Genomic DNA, 16,499 nt, shown 5'->3' on the forward strand with positions numbered 1-16,499 from the left:
AACCGACATAAAATGGAAAAATCAGCATAGTCATTCTAGAGGTGCCTCAAAAGATTGTTTAGGTTGAACAAATTGTAGGCATCTCACTTTGGCTAAGGGTCCTCCTAGGTGCCTTAAACCTTAAAATCTAGACCTTTAAATTTATAAAATACATTTACATAATATCCTAGACCACCTTCAATCCTAACAAACTTAGAAAACTACCCCATGCACCAACTTGATGGCCAAAAACCTTGAAACTGACCATTTAAAGTCCAAACATAATGGCAGCTTTAGAATTGCGTCAAATTTGATTCTAAATTGTATAGGAAGTCGTAGGCTTTCCAACAATCTAAGAGTTACTCGAATTTGGATCCTCTGTGTGAAAGTTATGGGCAAAATACAATTTGTCAATCAAAAGTTCCATTTTAGTCTCAACATGCATTGTTGTCAACATGCTACACGACGAGGTCACATATCACTGATATATACCATGTTGACAGCCCAAGATGACATCCAAAAGGCCCCAAATATTTCTTCGAGCCTCTAGGGTCTGTTAGGGTCCTGTGGCTTCAAATTTTGTGATTCTAAGTCCTAATTATCTTTGAATCTCAGGTCTAGAGATCCTTGGATTGATTTTTTAGTCGTCTATATCTAAAATGTACTAGGACCAACTTAACTGAGATCCTAAACCTAGGGGTTATCTTTCTTCAACTTCTCAGACCATGCTTTCCTAAAACTTACGAGAAATTATTCACCCAAAAAAAACAAAACAATGGAAATTGCCATGAATGCTAGTCTAGCATCTCAAAATATTGACAGTAACCCTAATATATTCTCTTTTTTGTTTAATTCAAAACCCTAAGAAACTTCATTCAAAACAAGATCCAGCCTTGGGAATCTTCTGAGCCATAATTGAATTATAGGCCAAAGTAGGGCTCATTTTGGTTCATGGTTCTCCGGACACTGCAAACCACATTGATGTAAATGCAGACTATGTCTATGTCAATGTGCAATGCAATGGTGGACAAACCAGTGATCGTTTGATCTCGATTTTTGTGAGATAATGCATTAGGGCATTTTCATCTCAAGTTTTGTGAGATAATACATTAGGGCATTAGGGCATTCATATCTCACTGAGGTGGGAGATTGGGTTTTGCCCAAAATACCCCTTTGTACCTTAACCAAATTTCTTTTTATAGGATTTCAAAGACTTTATTAGAAGGAAGATAAAAGGAAATTACAAAGTCGGATACAACTGTCTCAGCTAAAAAAGTACCCCTTTTTGTAAAAAAATCTGCCAACATATTGGCTTCCCGAAAAACATGTACAAAAGAGAAGTTAAAAGGTCTAATAAGTCCAGGATCTGTAGCAGCACAGATCTCATCTTCCAATACGACTTCTGCTCCCCTTTCCACCACTTGATGACATTTAAAGAATGTCCTTTAATAACACAAAAAGGAGCTAAATTCCTAGCTACAAAAAATTTCAAGCCATAAAGAAGTGCATGTAATTCTATATAATTTACGTTTTTTCCTCAAGAGGACCTGCAAAAGTAAAAACAATAATTCCATCCCAGTCTCTAACCACTCCTCCAAAGCCCGCTAAATCAGGGTTTCCTAACGAGCTGCCATCAAAATTGAGTTTAAAGGCTCCTCTCATTGGGGCATCCATCTTCCCTTGGGCCTACATTTGATAAAGCCATTTGAAAAAGGTTCGGTAAGTTTCTCCTAATATCTACTTCCAATATATCTTGCCCAACTTTTGTAACCGATAGATATGGTCATATTGTGTACAAGATCTTCTCTAAAATTCTTTCAAAGGACAAACTTATCCCATCAAACCCGCTCCTATTTCTTTCTTTCCACACATCCCACAAAATCACACCTCTCATGATTTGCCAGATCACCACACCTGTTTGCGGTAAAAAAGAGAGCGAGAAGTTTGAAACTATCCACTCAACTTTTGAAGGCATAACCATCGTCATCCCAAGCTGAGCAAAAAACCAACACCAAAGTCTAAATGTAAATGGACAATAGAGAAACAAATGAGCATATGTTTCACCATCACCCTTACGCATGAGATAGATATTCGGCAGGATCTTCCCTTTCTTGATGAGATTATCAATAATTGATACCTTATCTTGCACTAGCAGCCATAAGAATGCTTGCACCTTAAGTGATAAAGGCCAATTCCAAATAATGGCAACTTCAGGTATGAACCACCTCCATCGATCATGGAACAACAACTGATACATTAACTTAACCGAATAAATTTCATCTTTATCAATATCCTAAACAACCTCATCAATGCATTTTGAGGGATATATACTTCATTCAATAATATCAACAAACCAAAAAATTCAAAAAAGAGGTGATCCGAAATTCTATTGTAGGAAAGATTAATATTCCACACAACCTGATTACCCCTTATCTCAAAGGAATCAACAATAACAACATTGAGGTTATCCATCATTTGAAACACAAGTGGGAAAACATATTTCAAAGTTGATGAACCTAACCATTTGTGGTATCAAAAAGAGATATTGCTTCCATCACCCAAAGTCCATCGGATGTCCTTGTGAATCAAAGATTTACAAGATTGAATAGATCTCTAGCAGTGAGACATCCCCCTAGTACCATTCCTCGATCCAACCCACATTCTAAATCTATCATCTCCATACTTCGAGGCAATCACTTTACACCAAAGTTGATTTTTGAAATTTAAACTTCTCCACCACCATGTATAGGGTAAGGCTTGGTTTACAAGTTTAATTTTCTTTATTCCTAAACCACCCTCCTTTTTAGGTTTGCACACCCTATCTCATCTAAGAAAATGGTCCTTTTTATTGTCCACAAAGGAACCACATAGAAAGTTCATCACTAAAGTTTCTATTTTCCTAGCCACCGATGAAGGGATCCACGAAATAGACATTTGGTATATTGGTAAGTTCAACAAATACGCCTTTACCAAAGTTATCTTTCTCCCCAAATAAAGGTTTTTATATTTCCACATATCAAGTTTTACTTGGATCCTTTGGATAACTTTATCCCAAACAGCCAACGGGAGTCGACCATCCGATATTGGCATACCCAAATACGTGATTGAAAAATTATCCACCTTACATCCCAACATTTCAACAATCTCCAGGACCACAGAATCACTACAATTAATGTCAATCACTACAGTTTTCTCAAAATTAACCTTAAGACCTAAGGCCACATTACAACATCTCATGAGAATAGCAATATTGTTAATCTGATCAACCTCAGCCTCACAAAACAGTATAGCATCATCTACATATTGCAAATGACAAATACAGTATCCCTCATTTGGCATCTGGAAGCCCGAAAGATGCCTCTTACTTTAGACATTTCTCACAAGAAGGCTTAAGTATTCTGCATAAATAGTGAATAGAAAAAGGAAAAGAGGATCACCTTGACGAAGACCCCAAGACATCTTAAAAAACCAGTCGAGCGCCCTTTATACAGAATGGTAAAATGTGCAGAGGATAAGCATCCATAAATCAAATTTCTCCATTTCTTACCAAAGCCCATGTTCTTCATAATTTTCAAAAGAATGCTTCATTCAACCATGTCATATATCTTTTCCATGTCCAATTTAATCACCACCCCAGCACTACCACTAAAAAAAACCCCTAACAATTTCCAACAACTCTCCACTAATCAGATTCCAAAACTTATGGAAAGATATTAAAGGAAATCCGTCAAGGCCAGGTGCCTTATTACCTGGCAGAGAAAACACTGTTTTTTTTAACTCGTCCATTGAGACATCACTCTCCAGAAAAGTTAGTAAATTTAAAAGTAAAACTTTGAACTCTACCCTATTTAACCAAGGGCTAAACATCACCTCTAAAGAAAATGTTTTTTGAAAATGACTAATGTTAGCATTAGACATCCCATTGCTATCATCAATATCTACTCCATGGATCAACATACCAGAAACATCATTCTGTGGATTGCACGCATTCGCTATGGCATAAAAAAATTTGGTATTTAGATCCCCCTCCTTCAACCATTTCACTCTAGACTTTTGTTTCCAAAAGACATCTTCTACCCTTCTAAGCTCATGTAACTCATTTGTTTTTTAACATCTCTCCACTACCAACTCCTCAGACAAAACTCCAGAATTTTGCACAACTAAATCCACCTCTTCTATGCTTCTTAACACTTCCTCAATTTTTCCTCTAACATAATACCTGTTTTCTTTTTTCCAAACAATAACCTTATGCTTTACATTTAAAAGCTTCTTGTGGAGTTCGAGTCAAAGGAAATAATATTCTCCCAAGAGCTGTTAATAATATCAATCACTTCCTTCTCTTGTAACCATCCAATTTCGAGCCGAAAAGGTTTAGGTCCTACAGAGACAATTTTAGAGCTAAGCATAATAGGGTTATGAGCAGAGGAAAGCTTAGGTAAAGCTTTAATAGAAGCAAAAGCGAAAAAAATCTGACCACTCTCTTGAAACTAAAAACCTATCAAGTTTAGACATTGACAAGTTCGAAGTACTTCCATTAGTCCAGGTAAAGACTGTGCCTGAAATAGGTAGGTTTAGTAAAGCATAGGACTCAATAAACATGTTAAAAAGATGTATAGATGACATAATATGCCCACCATGGCTACTCTGATCTGGCCATCTAATAAAATTAAAACCCCCCCCTAAACAAATCGAATGGTCAAAGTGATGAAGGAAATCCAACATGTCACTAACAAAAATTTCATTTAGGGCAAAGATTTGGGGTCCATAAACATTGATCCACCCCCACTAAAAATTAGCATCTAGCCCCACAAAACCAACCACAAGAAAGTTTTCTTTTTTAACTAAGCAAAAGACTGTAATACTGATGGATCCCACAAAATCCATAGTCCCCCAAAAACCCCAACCGAGTCAATCCCCACAAAATCTACTACCCCAGAACCCTAAACTTCATTGACACCAGACAAACTGTGACTTAGAAGTTTGGTTTCCTGCAGAATTAGAACAATAGGCTTAAACTTACAAACCAAAAATATGACGTCTTTCTTACGTTTGAGGTCGCCCAAACCTCTTATATTCCATGAAAGAATAATCATTAAAAAATTTAGCAGAGGAGGAACCTAGGCCATCCCTGCTCGTACCAAAGTAAGCTTCTTTCAGGAGCAACGCTTCCTCCATGGCCTCATCCAATGCCTCTTCCATAGCCACCGACGATTCTGAGGAAGAAGATATCCCTTCAATAACATGTTCATCATGGATGATGACTCTTTTAGCAGCAACATCTGTAGGCAGAAATCCCCGAGCCAGCAACCTCGCAGATGATCTCGTACACTTCATCGAGCTTTTGCCTTTAAGTTTCGTCTTTCCCCCTTGGTAGGAGTCTTCCCACTAGCACTAAGCTTCTCCTTTCCTACAGCTTGTTTCCCCTGGTTTTCTGCCTTCTTCTTTTCTATAATTTCTTTGAAGACCACTCCAATTGGGACATCAAAGTCCAACCCACTATCAGAAACAATTGAGGCAACATCGTCCCCTTTCGAGTCTTCTTGAACCACCTCCTCTGGATTCATCTGAACTGGCATTACCTTTGGAGCATGAAAGTTCCATGCTTCTACCGAAGGGTTTACAGCAACAATATGAAGAAGCAGAGGTCTATCCTCTTCTCGGATAACATTGAGAGAGGTGGAATCATCGGCTTCCATCCTAGCTACCCTAGAGTCTTGTACCAAGGCATCAGTATCAGAATCAGCTTCTCCACCACCTTCCACCACTTCAGGAACAAATTTCCCTTCCTCCAAAACCATGTGCTTTTGAACCTCCTCAATCACCACAATAGCCATAGGATTGATAGTCGAAAGATCAAAGGAAGGCCTATGAGAAGAGTGACGGTTGCACGACGGTGCATCAGATGATACATCTTTCCTAGCAAAACTAACACAAATTGGAGGGCCAAAGACAAACCGAGACGATGGCCTGCACCCACCAAAGCGGAAACTAGGAGAAACTAGCTGAAATCCCACTATTTTGAATCCAAAACCACTGCCTGCACACCTGCAACCGATAATTTTGAGGGAGAAAACCTTCCCTCTTCCAATTGTGCCGGCGTAAAATCCGGGCGGGCCACCACATCTTGTACTCTGCCCATCATTCCTTCTTCCTGTAATTGTGCCTCAAATCCTATATGCCGAGATATGTCGTTTTCCCTCCTCACTTTGGACTTATCAATATCAAGAGCCACACCCACTGGGTATACCTGACACGGGTCTGGAAATGGGTCCATGTTTTGGACCCACTAGTAGGGTCCAGGACTAATTAAGGATACGCTAATTGTTCTGGGTCCGAGTATGGGTCCTGTTATACCCGACCCGACGAGTACCCAGACCCGAATTTTTAGTTGACCCAAAGGCCAAAGCCCCAACCCTAAAATCATTTCAATACTTTTCGTCTTCCTCTGGTTCCTCAAACAGCCAAACCCCATCGCCATCCTCCCTCTTTACAATTCTCCCTCTCTCAGTTCTTAAAGACATAGCTCTCTCTAGATCTCAAATGTCTCTCTCTCTCTCTCTCTAATCGCCCACCCCTCAAAAAGCAGTTCTCTGTTGCTCACCATTGTAGGCTACAAAAAAGGAAGCTCATAGTGAGAGTAGCAATGGACTCGACCAAACCAAGGACCCGACGGGTAGGGCTATGGGTCCAACTTTTTGGACCCGATAGGTTGGGTCCGGGTTCAAAATCTAGACCTGAATACATTCAGGTATGCATTCGGGTCCAACCGCACCCTAATCTTAGACTTCAATTTTAACAATAAAATTTGCTTTATTTCTTTTATTTCAAGCTTTTATTAAAAAAAAAAAAAAAAGGGGAAGAAGAAGATTTTGAGCGAGATCTAGTCTAGCAACGTTGGAGGTTTATATGAAAGATATCGTAAATCTCTAAATTGCAAATTGTAATTTAGTTGGAGCCTGATCCTTTTACTTTTATAGTTTATTTACAAATACACCTAAATCAGAGACGGTTGATCGGAAATCACTTTCCCAGATTTAGGTATATAAACACAAGTATTATTTAATTCGACGTTAAAATCTAGGTATAAAGGAACTCAAAATCTTTTTCCTTTTTTCCTTTATTTATTTTTTTCGTGAGAATTATTGATCTTGTGATTGGATTCGAAATTTTCACAATAAAATGCGGTTTGTATAAGGCTAAGGCTAAGGCGCTAAACAATTAAAATAAGGCGCACTTTCGAATAGTATCGGAATATGTTGTTTCAGTATCAGAAATTTTTATGATTATTTTCATATCGAATCATAAAATTTAAATATTAAAAAGTAATGTAGATTGAGTAGTTCTATGAATACTTGAAAATTGATGGTCTAGATAATACATTACAAGATACATTATTTCTAAAATTTGAAATCTATTTTTTCTCATGTCCATACATCTAGAGGTCAAGATGAACAAATTTAGGATTTTCCACCATTGAAATGACATCTTCTAGTGAATTTTTGTGGTGGGTCTTAATTTGATTGTTTAGGGCCTCGCCCCTATATAAATTTTTTCCATCAAAAAAATCCACCTATGGATCTTGCGCTAAAAGGAGTTAATAAACAATTTGCTCCCACTGGAGCACGACATACATGATCACAAGATCCATGTCCGCATGGAAAATGAATCACAGAGACAATGATGAAGGATCCCCTCCCTCACCATCCCGCCACCGGTAAACCACATCGCCATGGTGTTATTAATATTAGGGGTGGACACGGACCCAAATAGTATTCCGGCCAAAATTTGGAGCCATACTCAGACCTATCGGGTATTGTGCGTGGTTGAATTCATTACCACCCCATGACCATAAGCTTTTCTTTTTTCTTTTTTTTTCTTTTTTTTTTGTTATTAATATTATAAATGTTGCCAATATTGTAACAATGTGAACTCCTAACATGTGCCTAAAGATATGATTACCATCATATGCTCTATGACTATGCTTATGGGTCGGGCAGGACCGAAAACAGTATTCAGACACAAAATTTGGACCCATACCCAGACCCGAAATCGGGTATAGTCTAGTCAAGTCCATTGCCACCCCTAATTAATACCTTTTATAGTCTATAGCACTAGGGGTATCAATGGACCCGGATCCTATTTGGGACATGAAACGGGTCCAGATATGGGTCCAACATTTGGACTCGAGGATTAGGTCTAAGTCCAAAACCTAGACCTGAACACTATTTGGATCCAAATTTGGGTCCACAACCTGGACCCAAATACTATTTGGGTTTGGGTCCTGGTCCAGCGGGACCCGAGCCGCTGCCACCCCTATATAGCACGTATACTATGGACATTCTAGTCCCGCGGGAGTAGAATTTGTTTTGGCATCTTCTTATTAAGGCACCCAGGGTTATTTTCGTCATTTTCAAGAGGGCCCTGAGTTTTTCTTGCGGAGAACGGATAAAGGGGTTTAGAAATCCCAAAACCCAAACCTCCTTCCAATGTTGTAAAGCTCTTGCCTAAATAAAAAGAAATTTTGTTGGGTTCCATTTAGGAAAATATCTTGTTCATGTTCTTTGTTCTCTGTCTCAAATTTTGATGGCAATTGCATTTCCATACGCTGTAGCTGGTAATTCTGTTACAGTCCGATGGAATTTACCGAGAGCTTCGCTTCTCAGAACACCAGTCGCAGCAAGAGGTTGTCATTCAGTTATTTTCCATTAAACCAATTTGTTTCTTTTGTTGGTATTTTTTATTTCTGGACTGCTTTTTGAGTTAACATATGTAATTCTATTTTCCCCAGTGGTAAGCCTGTACTGTATTTTGTAATTCTTCTCCTCTTTGTTCTAATGGAAATGGGGTATTTATTCTTCTATTTTATTGTATTCTTTTTTGGCTTCTTGACTTGAAATATGTGCTTCTTTTTGTTATAGGGAATGTTTTATTTTGCTTTGTTGTTTTTTTGGCCATTTTTCTTGACTTGAAATGTACCCATAATAAAAGTGGTTGTTCTTATTATTCTGATTCTTAAGCTGAAGGTAATTGTAAGGCTGAAGGTAATCGTAAGCCACTTGCTGCTGAGTTCGTGCATTACCATTATTTCTCCTTGGCAATGTGTTCTAGGTAGGGAAAAAGTTAAAGCCAGTTTAATCCATTACAATTTAATAGAAGATTAGTTAAATAAATAAGGGCCTGTTTAGTGTATTTGTCATCTATGAAAATCCACAGTTTCAATAAAGTTAATCCTGACAACAAATTGTCTATTGTGTTGGTGTTTAGTATCTTGGGTCGATCATCCATGAGAATGGAAAGATTGTGGAAGATGTTACAGGTAGAATTAGAGCTGGGTGGACAAAGTGGAGATGTGCTTTTGGAGACTTTTGCAATCATGACATACCAATGAAACTGAAGGGGAAGCTGTATAAGATGGCTATCAGACCAGCCATGCTTTATGGGATGGAACGTTCGGCAGTCAAGAAACATGTCTATAGAATGAATGTAGCTGGGATGAGGATGTTGAGATGGATGAGTGGCAAGAAAATAAAGGATAGAATTTGGAATGAATACATCGAGGGAACATAGGGTTGACTCCAATAGTCTATAAGATGAGGTAAAGTAGACTTAGGTGGTCTAGCTATGTGTGGCGTCGATCTAGAATAACAACGATTAGGAGTAGTGATTTGGTTTAAGTGGAAGGCTTCAAAAGGGTAAGGGGAGGCCCAAAAGGGCATAGATGGAAATAGAAAGAAGAGATAGGTGACTTATGGCTGACTGAGGGTATGACCCTTGATAGAGCGGAATGGTAGAACAACATTCTTGTAGCAGACCTCAAATATTTGGGATAAAACTCAGATGATGATGAGGATGTGTTGGTGTCAGTGCTAGAAGTGAAAGTCCTCTCCAGAACTGTCATATAATATGTGGTGCACATGTGAAACATTTCCATGGGTTGAATCTTGTATCTATAACATTTTGGTATAGTAGTAATAATCAAAGATTGTTCAAAGGAGATGGAGTTAACTAGGTGTAATCACAACAACAAACATTTTCCAGTCCAGCTAGTAGGTAACAAATTTCCCACCGTTTGATTCTTTATTTGGGCTCCATGGATCGATCGGCTAAAAAATCGAGCTTCATAGAAAATAATGGCATGGCATACATACCTGTCTTCAATGAGTGACATAGGATGCCCCCATGTTAAAATAAATAATTCTTTTAACCTTATTATGAAATAGTGGGATAGTTTTGATCGATGAGACCCGAAACGGCACCAATACAAAGAACTTTGGAGGGATGCTCTAGAATCTAAAGATTTTAAATTAGCTAGACTAAAATAGAGTATATGGAATGCAAGTTTAGTAATAATAGGAGTAGAGACGATGAAGTAGTTAAGATTGATGGTCAAGAAATGCCGAAAAGAGCACACTTTCGATATCATGGTTCGATAATCTAGGAAAATGGAGAGATTAGAGAAGATGTCGCACATAGAAGTAAAGTTGGGTGGGCAAAGTGGAGATGTGCAACCGTAATTTTATGTGATCGCCGCATACCAATGAAGCTAAAGGGCAAGTTTTATAAGACAACTTTGAGACCAGCTTTGCTCTATGGGGCAGAATGTTGGGCAGCCAAAAAATAATATACCCATAGAATGAGTGTATCAGAGATGAGGATGTTGAGATGGATGAGTGGCAAGACAAGAAAGGATAGAATTCGAAATGAATACATTCGAGAAAATTTAGGAGTAGCACCAATAGGCGATAAGATGAGAGAGATTCGACTTAGGTGGGTTGGCCATGTGAGGCGCAGACCCAGTACAACACCTGTTAGGAGGTGCAAGTTAGTTCAAGTGGAAAGTTTAAAAAGGACAAGTGGTAGGCCCAAAAGGACATGGTTGGAAGTAATGAGAAAAGATATGGGAACTTGTGGCCTCACTGAGTGTACGGCCCTTGATAGAGCAGAATAGCGGACCAGGATTCATGTAGTCGACACCAATTAGTTGAGAAAAGGCATTGACTTCATGTCTTTTAGCATTATTTCTTGTCTATATGAGTGGTAGAATCATCAGTTGCAAATCAAGAATTCTATTTTCTGGTGAAATTTTAGATCATATTTGAATACTTTCAAAATTCAATTTATTCACAATCAACTATGGCAATTTCATGTTACTCTCAAGTATTGGTACTATCTAAAGGTTATACAATTGCACTAGGTGCGTACCTAGACTTGTTCATGCCGCTGTTACAATGATCAACCAATATTTTGATATTCATAATTGACAGCAAGTATTAAAAGCTCCTTTAGCCAAGTAGCTAAGCCATGATTTGCTTGAGTCCACCCAGCTTGGGTTCTGATCTAATGTAGCCCAAACTTGTTTGAGTTAGTAGTAAACTAGAAATATCTGTGGCCAGATATTCATTCTACTGATAGTAACCCATGCAAGTCATGATCAAGTACTATAATGATTCTGTGCATGTTACCTGATGTGTCATGATCCTGGTATTTTTGGAATCCAAAACTCATTTTTACATGGCAGATGTGGGACTTGCTAAATTTCAGCAGTCTCTGTTGTATATATACCACATGACACTCTTGAAGCCAAGACTCTTTTGTGGATACATGCTGTGGGACTAACTACATTTCTAGTACTCTTTCTGGTAAAACTACCTCAAGAGTCGAAATTAGAGCAAACCAGGACCATGGATGATGAATAGTCTTTCCCATTTGCACTGTTGCTTCATATTGTGTTGACTAGTGAAATCTTGTCATTGCCGTTATTAGTTCTTAGCATGATTTTTCTGACTACTTCCTTGATATCATTTGTTTGATATTTTTTTTGCAAATTTTTACTAATGGAGTATTTGAAATATACACTGCTGGAGATAAAGGTTATACCAAATTTCTTTGGGGATGCGCATTGAGTTCCAGCTCTAACTATGGAAAATCCCTATTGGGCCCAAGAAATTTCTTTGAAAGGTCCATTCCTGTGAACCGCAACACAAATAGGAGGCAAGTGATTCTCATTGCAATCTTGCTTGTTAAGATAAATTCGCATGTGATTCTTTTGCCTTATGTCTTAGGCTTTCTTTATTGAAGCTCCTTATCTGTTTATACTTGTTAGTTATATGATGGTGGGAATTTCAGATCAGATAAAATTAGTTTATGTGAAGCTTACTCTAAATATTGGCGCCGCTATTTCTCTCTTCAGGATGGGATTTTGTAGGTGTGCTACCATTGAAGAAATTGAGGCTGAAAAATCTATGATTGAAAGTGAAGCTGTCAGTTCCCATCACTTTCTGAGATAGGAAAAGTACTCTGTAATCCAATAGTCTGGAGAAATGCAGTCCATTTGGTCGTCACCATGACAGCATACATTGAAATGGATGGTGATGACCTGATGGACTATTGTTCCTTTTGAAATATTTTTCAAATTAAGTATGTCCATCTCAAATAGTATGAGACTTCAAACAATTCCAATTAAAGAAATATTTCAAAATACAATGATCATCATTATGTGCATCTTTATGATTTCACATGCAACTATTTGAATTGAAAATTCATTTTGGTCCTTTCATTGTTCTTACAGAAGGATAGGATGGAAAAGACTATTGAGACAATCAGAGGAAATTTTAATGCTGTAAGGACAGGAAGAGCAAGTCCTGCCATGCTGGATCGAGTTGAAGTACGAGTATTTTCCTTTAAATTGAGTGTCTTGTAAATAATTGCATTTTACCATTGAGGTGATGGAAATTTGTTTGTAAAGCGTTGCTTCTATATGGTCATTGTTTCTAGAGGTACTAAGCAGTTTAGAAATAATTAGCACCTATTCATGTTGCCCATTTAGAGTACATGGGAAGAAATGCTCTGGTGCACACGGGTTCTCGGAAGATCACACCCACAAGGACCAACTTAGATACCCATAAAACATTAAAAAATACAACTCATAAAAACATGAGAAATATTAAAAAATGATGGAAATTTTCTAGAGATAGCTTGTAGACTAGTGATACGCTTTGGTTTTCTGGAGCTTTGTAAAGATTTAAATGATTGTAGTGATTTGTTTCTCATGTTATTTCACAAGCTTTATCAATGTTCTTGTTATTTAGGTTTTCTCATTCTCAAAAAAAAATTAATGTGGCTTCTATATCTAAGCATTCTTAAAATAACGAGGGCCCGGCTGACAGTATATTTTATACACCTTCAGAATTTCTGTAGTTCCCTCCTTTCCTATACATTTTATAGAATTCTTTTTGAAATGGAAAAGGGAATGCGTAAGCCTGGTGCTTTTCATAGATTGATGGAGATATGCACCTAAATTCTTGTAATCGTTTAGGTGGTACCTGTCAGGACTTATATAACAAGATTGACCTTTCATACCATTTTGATATTCCATATGTCACCCAACAATTTGATGTGAATTCTATCTTCATTAATGTTCCTATACAATGTGGGCTTTCTCTTTACCTAGTGTTATATGAAGTATTTCATGTGTATAAGTGAAGGGTTGTCTTATCATCTTAAAATGGTACTCTGTAAAGGGTACATGTACTAAAAACCAGTTATGGAAATAATCATAGTCCATGGGGTTCTGACCCTCTGATAATAAAATGACAGACAGTACTGAGAGAGTCACTGTTTGCCCCTTGCTTCCCCTCTCTCGTCATCTATTGTTTCATTGGATGCACACTTCTCATTTGTACATCCTATTTCTTCCTAAAAGTCTGTTTTTTATTTTATTTTATTTATGTTAATAATTTGGTTTCCTTTGCTAAGTCCTTCCATGTATTTTTCCATGCTTTCAGGTTGAGTACTATGGAACTCCTGTCAGCTTGAAAAGCATTGCACAGATTAGTACTCCAGATGGAAGCTCCCTCCTTGTTCAACCATTTGACAAATCCTGGTAGACCTAGCTCTATCAATTTTATATTTTTTCGATAAGCAACTTTATACTATTAACAGAATAAGATTTCTAATATCGTTATTCAGCAAACAATATTGATTGAACAAGAATCAGTAGTAAATCTTGTTCTATTATTATTCATTAGCCGACCCCAAATAGATGGGAAAAGGCTATGATGATGATGATTCATTAACTGAAGTATCCTGATTATAACTTTGAGCTCACTGGTCCATTTTATTCATCTCAGCTTGAAAGATATTGAGAAGGCCATTGTAAAGTCCGATCTTGACGTGACTCCTAACAATGATGGAGAAGTGATTCGCTTGAATATCCCGCCGTTAACATCAGAAAGAAGGAAGGTGCTTTAGCTCCCCCACTCTCTTAAGGAAGAGCCACATCTGCTAAAATATTACAAAGACAGTTTCATTTTTTATTTTCTTATTAAATTTTATTGTGGATCCAGTCAACTACTTTTGAGTTATAATATTTCTCTTTGACACTAGTTTGTTTATTAGAGGTCATAATGAATTTAGTTCTTGGAAATATAACACTTGAGCTTGGCTGTAGTGACATTGGGATGTGTACTAGGACGCAAGCTTATGTGAAGAACTAACTTATTTTTGTTATGGTAAACCACAGTAATTCATGACATAGTTTTCTATGGGTTACTACGATTGTCTAGAAATTATACAGGCTTGCATATGGATTCCTAAGGTAGATTGTTTCTTTTCCTTTTTAGTTATGCAGTCATAGGTGTCCTAAAGAGATGACGAAGGCAAGGATTAGATGGCTCCTGCACCTGAGCTTGTCACCTTGTTATAGTTGTAGACTTGCCATTCTGTCATCAACTTTAGATCATGTGGTACTGGTTCCCAGCAAATTTTTGATTAATTACTTCGAAGAAATTATCATTCCTAAAAGACCTGGTTGAAATTGGACCATGTATTTAACAACCAGTACCTTGGCCTGCCTAAGTAATAATTTAATTTACCGTGCTTCCTGTCTAATGATGAATGCCAGTCATATTAGTCATGTTGCTTTTGTTGGCAAATGCAGGACCTATTAAAGATAGTGGCAAAACAAGCTGAGGAGGGAAAGGTATGCCTGCAGCGGGTTTTAAGCAGTCCGGAATTTTACCGTGGCATCTAGATTTTCAAATCATGGAACTAAATTGCAAGCTTTTACACCTTTTAATGTGCCAGTTTGTGATCAATCTAGGTTGCCATAAGGAATATAAGGAGAGATGCCATAAAAGCATACGAAAAGCTTGAAAAGGTTCGTGTATTAAAATGTAGTTTTTTTCTGTTTGTGTTTGTGTTTGTGTTTGAGTTTGTGTTTGTGTGTGCACTCGCACGTGCATGCATGCATGCATGTGTTTGTTTGTTTGTTTGAGAGAGAGAGAGAGAGAGAGAGGGTTTTCATTTACTCAATTATTTGACTGCCTTGTGGGTGGTTTTCTTTTGTGCCCTTTTATAGGAAAAAAAGCTGTCTGAAGACAATGTGAAAGATTTGTCAAGTGATTTGCAGGTATGGAGGATTCCTTCTTAAAAAAATCAGATGTTTTTGAAAGTTATCATAGTGTTATGCATTTCCTGCATATCTGCAATCTTTGTTTTATGTATGGGAACTGGAAGAATTTTATTGCAGCTCATCATTTAGATAGATGTTTTCTGAGCTATGGTTGTAATAAAATAGGTTTATACTATTGGAAGTGTGATGCTCAGTTTATCTTAATACAGAAAGTAACTGATGGATATGTAAAGAAGATTGATTCCATCTATAAACAGAAAGAGAAGGTATTTCCAAACCATCCTTACTGAAAACGCTATAAACCCATTGCTGTTGGTGTAAGATATATTTTTCTAATTTTGTAGCCCTTTCTTGTTGATTTCTGATTTCTCTTTGTTCTGTTCTTTTAGGAGTTAATGACTGTCTGAGGACTCTCATGGTTAAGAGATAAGTGGGTAGATTTCTTTTTTTAATCAATTTATGGTTTTTCAAAAATAATTGTTGAGTTGCATTTGAAATGGGTTGTTCTTAAGCACATTCCAATTTCTCTGTGGGAAATTAACATAAATATGCAGAGGCTAATCACTGATATTTTTTATTGTCCTTTATTGTGACAGACAACACTACAGTCAAACCATTAATGTACGTTTTTGTCAAAAGGGAAGGAGTTTCATAATCCAGATCTCATTTGGATTCCAGCCCCACCTTGTTTGATTTTGCTTTTTGTTGCTTATTGTATATGTTCTGTGCTCGGAAAATAGTGCCAAATTTAAAGTGGATGTTAATGAATTGATTAGGGTCAGGTTTTTGTACAGAATGGATTTTGAATCTGTAACCCTCCAATATGAAAGTTCATGAGCTAAATTTGTTTCTTAACTGCTATTTTATGCTATTGCTAATATTATTTATTCCGACAATGTCAACAAGTAACGAAATGTGGATGCGGTGTGGCGAGAATGAAAGTGTGGATCTCGATGAGAAACCAGCATAAAATGCCCAACCATTTAACACTTCAGGTGGGTGTGCTCTCTTGTGTGAATAGTATGGAACCACTGAATCTCTCTACCCCACCCCAAACTATCTAGTTTTTATACCCCTGCATCGTGTAAATTGAAGGCATAGCACCTGC

At 37.4% G+C, this 16,499-nt stretch overlaps 1 protein-coding gene across 2 annotated transcripts; it reads left to right on the top strand.

The window, feature by feature from the left end:
* The first annotated feature begins 8,457 nt into the window (after window positions 1–8,457).
* RRF (ribosome recycling factor, chloroplast precursor) lies at window positions 8,458–16,246 on the top strand. 2 transcript variants are annotated; one of them, XM_011623113.3, is made up of 12 exons: window positions 8,458–8,662; window positions 11,844–11,970; window positions 12,170–12,239; window positions 12,548–12,643; window positions 13,764–13,861; window positions 14,109–14,220; window positions 14,918–14,959; window positions 15,080–15,136; window positions 15,338–15,388; window positions 15,601–15,657; window positions 15,781–15,821; window positions 15,988–16,246. In XM_011623113.3, the coding sequence occupies exons 1-11, from the start codon at window positions 8,563–8,565 to the stop codon at window positions 15,796–15,798; spliced, it is 828 nt and encodes a 275-aa protein (XP_011621415.1). In that variant the 5' UTR covers window positions 8,458–8,562; the 3' UTR covers window positions 15,799–15,821; window positions 15,988–16,246. The 2 variants fall into 2 exon arrangements, with proteins under 2 accessions (XP_011621415.1, XP_006838265.1); XM_006838202.4 differs by having other exon boundaries at window positions 11,850–11,970.
* Window positions 16,247–16,499: the final 253 nt, after the last annotated feature.

Source organism: Amborella trichopoda, chromosome 3 (genome assembly GCF_054954075.1).
Source record: "Amborella trichopoda isolate Santa Cruz 75 chromosome 3, AtrichopodaSantaCruz75HAP2 v2.0, whole genome shotgun sequence".
In the NCBI taxonomy this organism is placed as follows: domain Eukaryota; kingdom Viridiplantae; phylum Streptophyta; class Magnoliopsida; order Amborellales; family Amborellaceae; genus Amborella; species Amborella trichopoda.

Coding starts and splice junctions, on each gene's coding strand:
- RRF (XM_011623113.3), top strand. CDS start 8,563: ATGGCAATTGCATTTCCATACGCTGTAGCTGGTAATTCTGTTACAGTC. Junction 13,862..14,108: donor CAACCATTTGACAAATCCTG/GTAGACCTAGCT, acceptor TATTCATCTCAG/CTTGAAAGATATTGAGAAGG. Junction 14,221..14,917: donor TAACATCAGAAAGAAGGAAG/GTGCTTTAGCTC, acceptor TGGCAAATGCAG/GACCTATTAAAGATAGTGGC.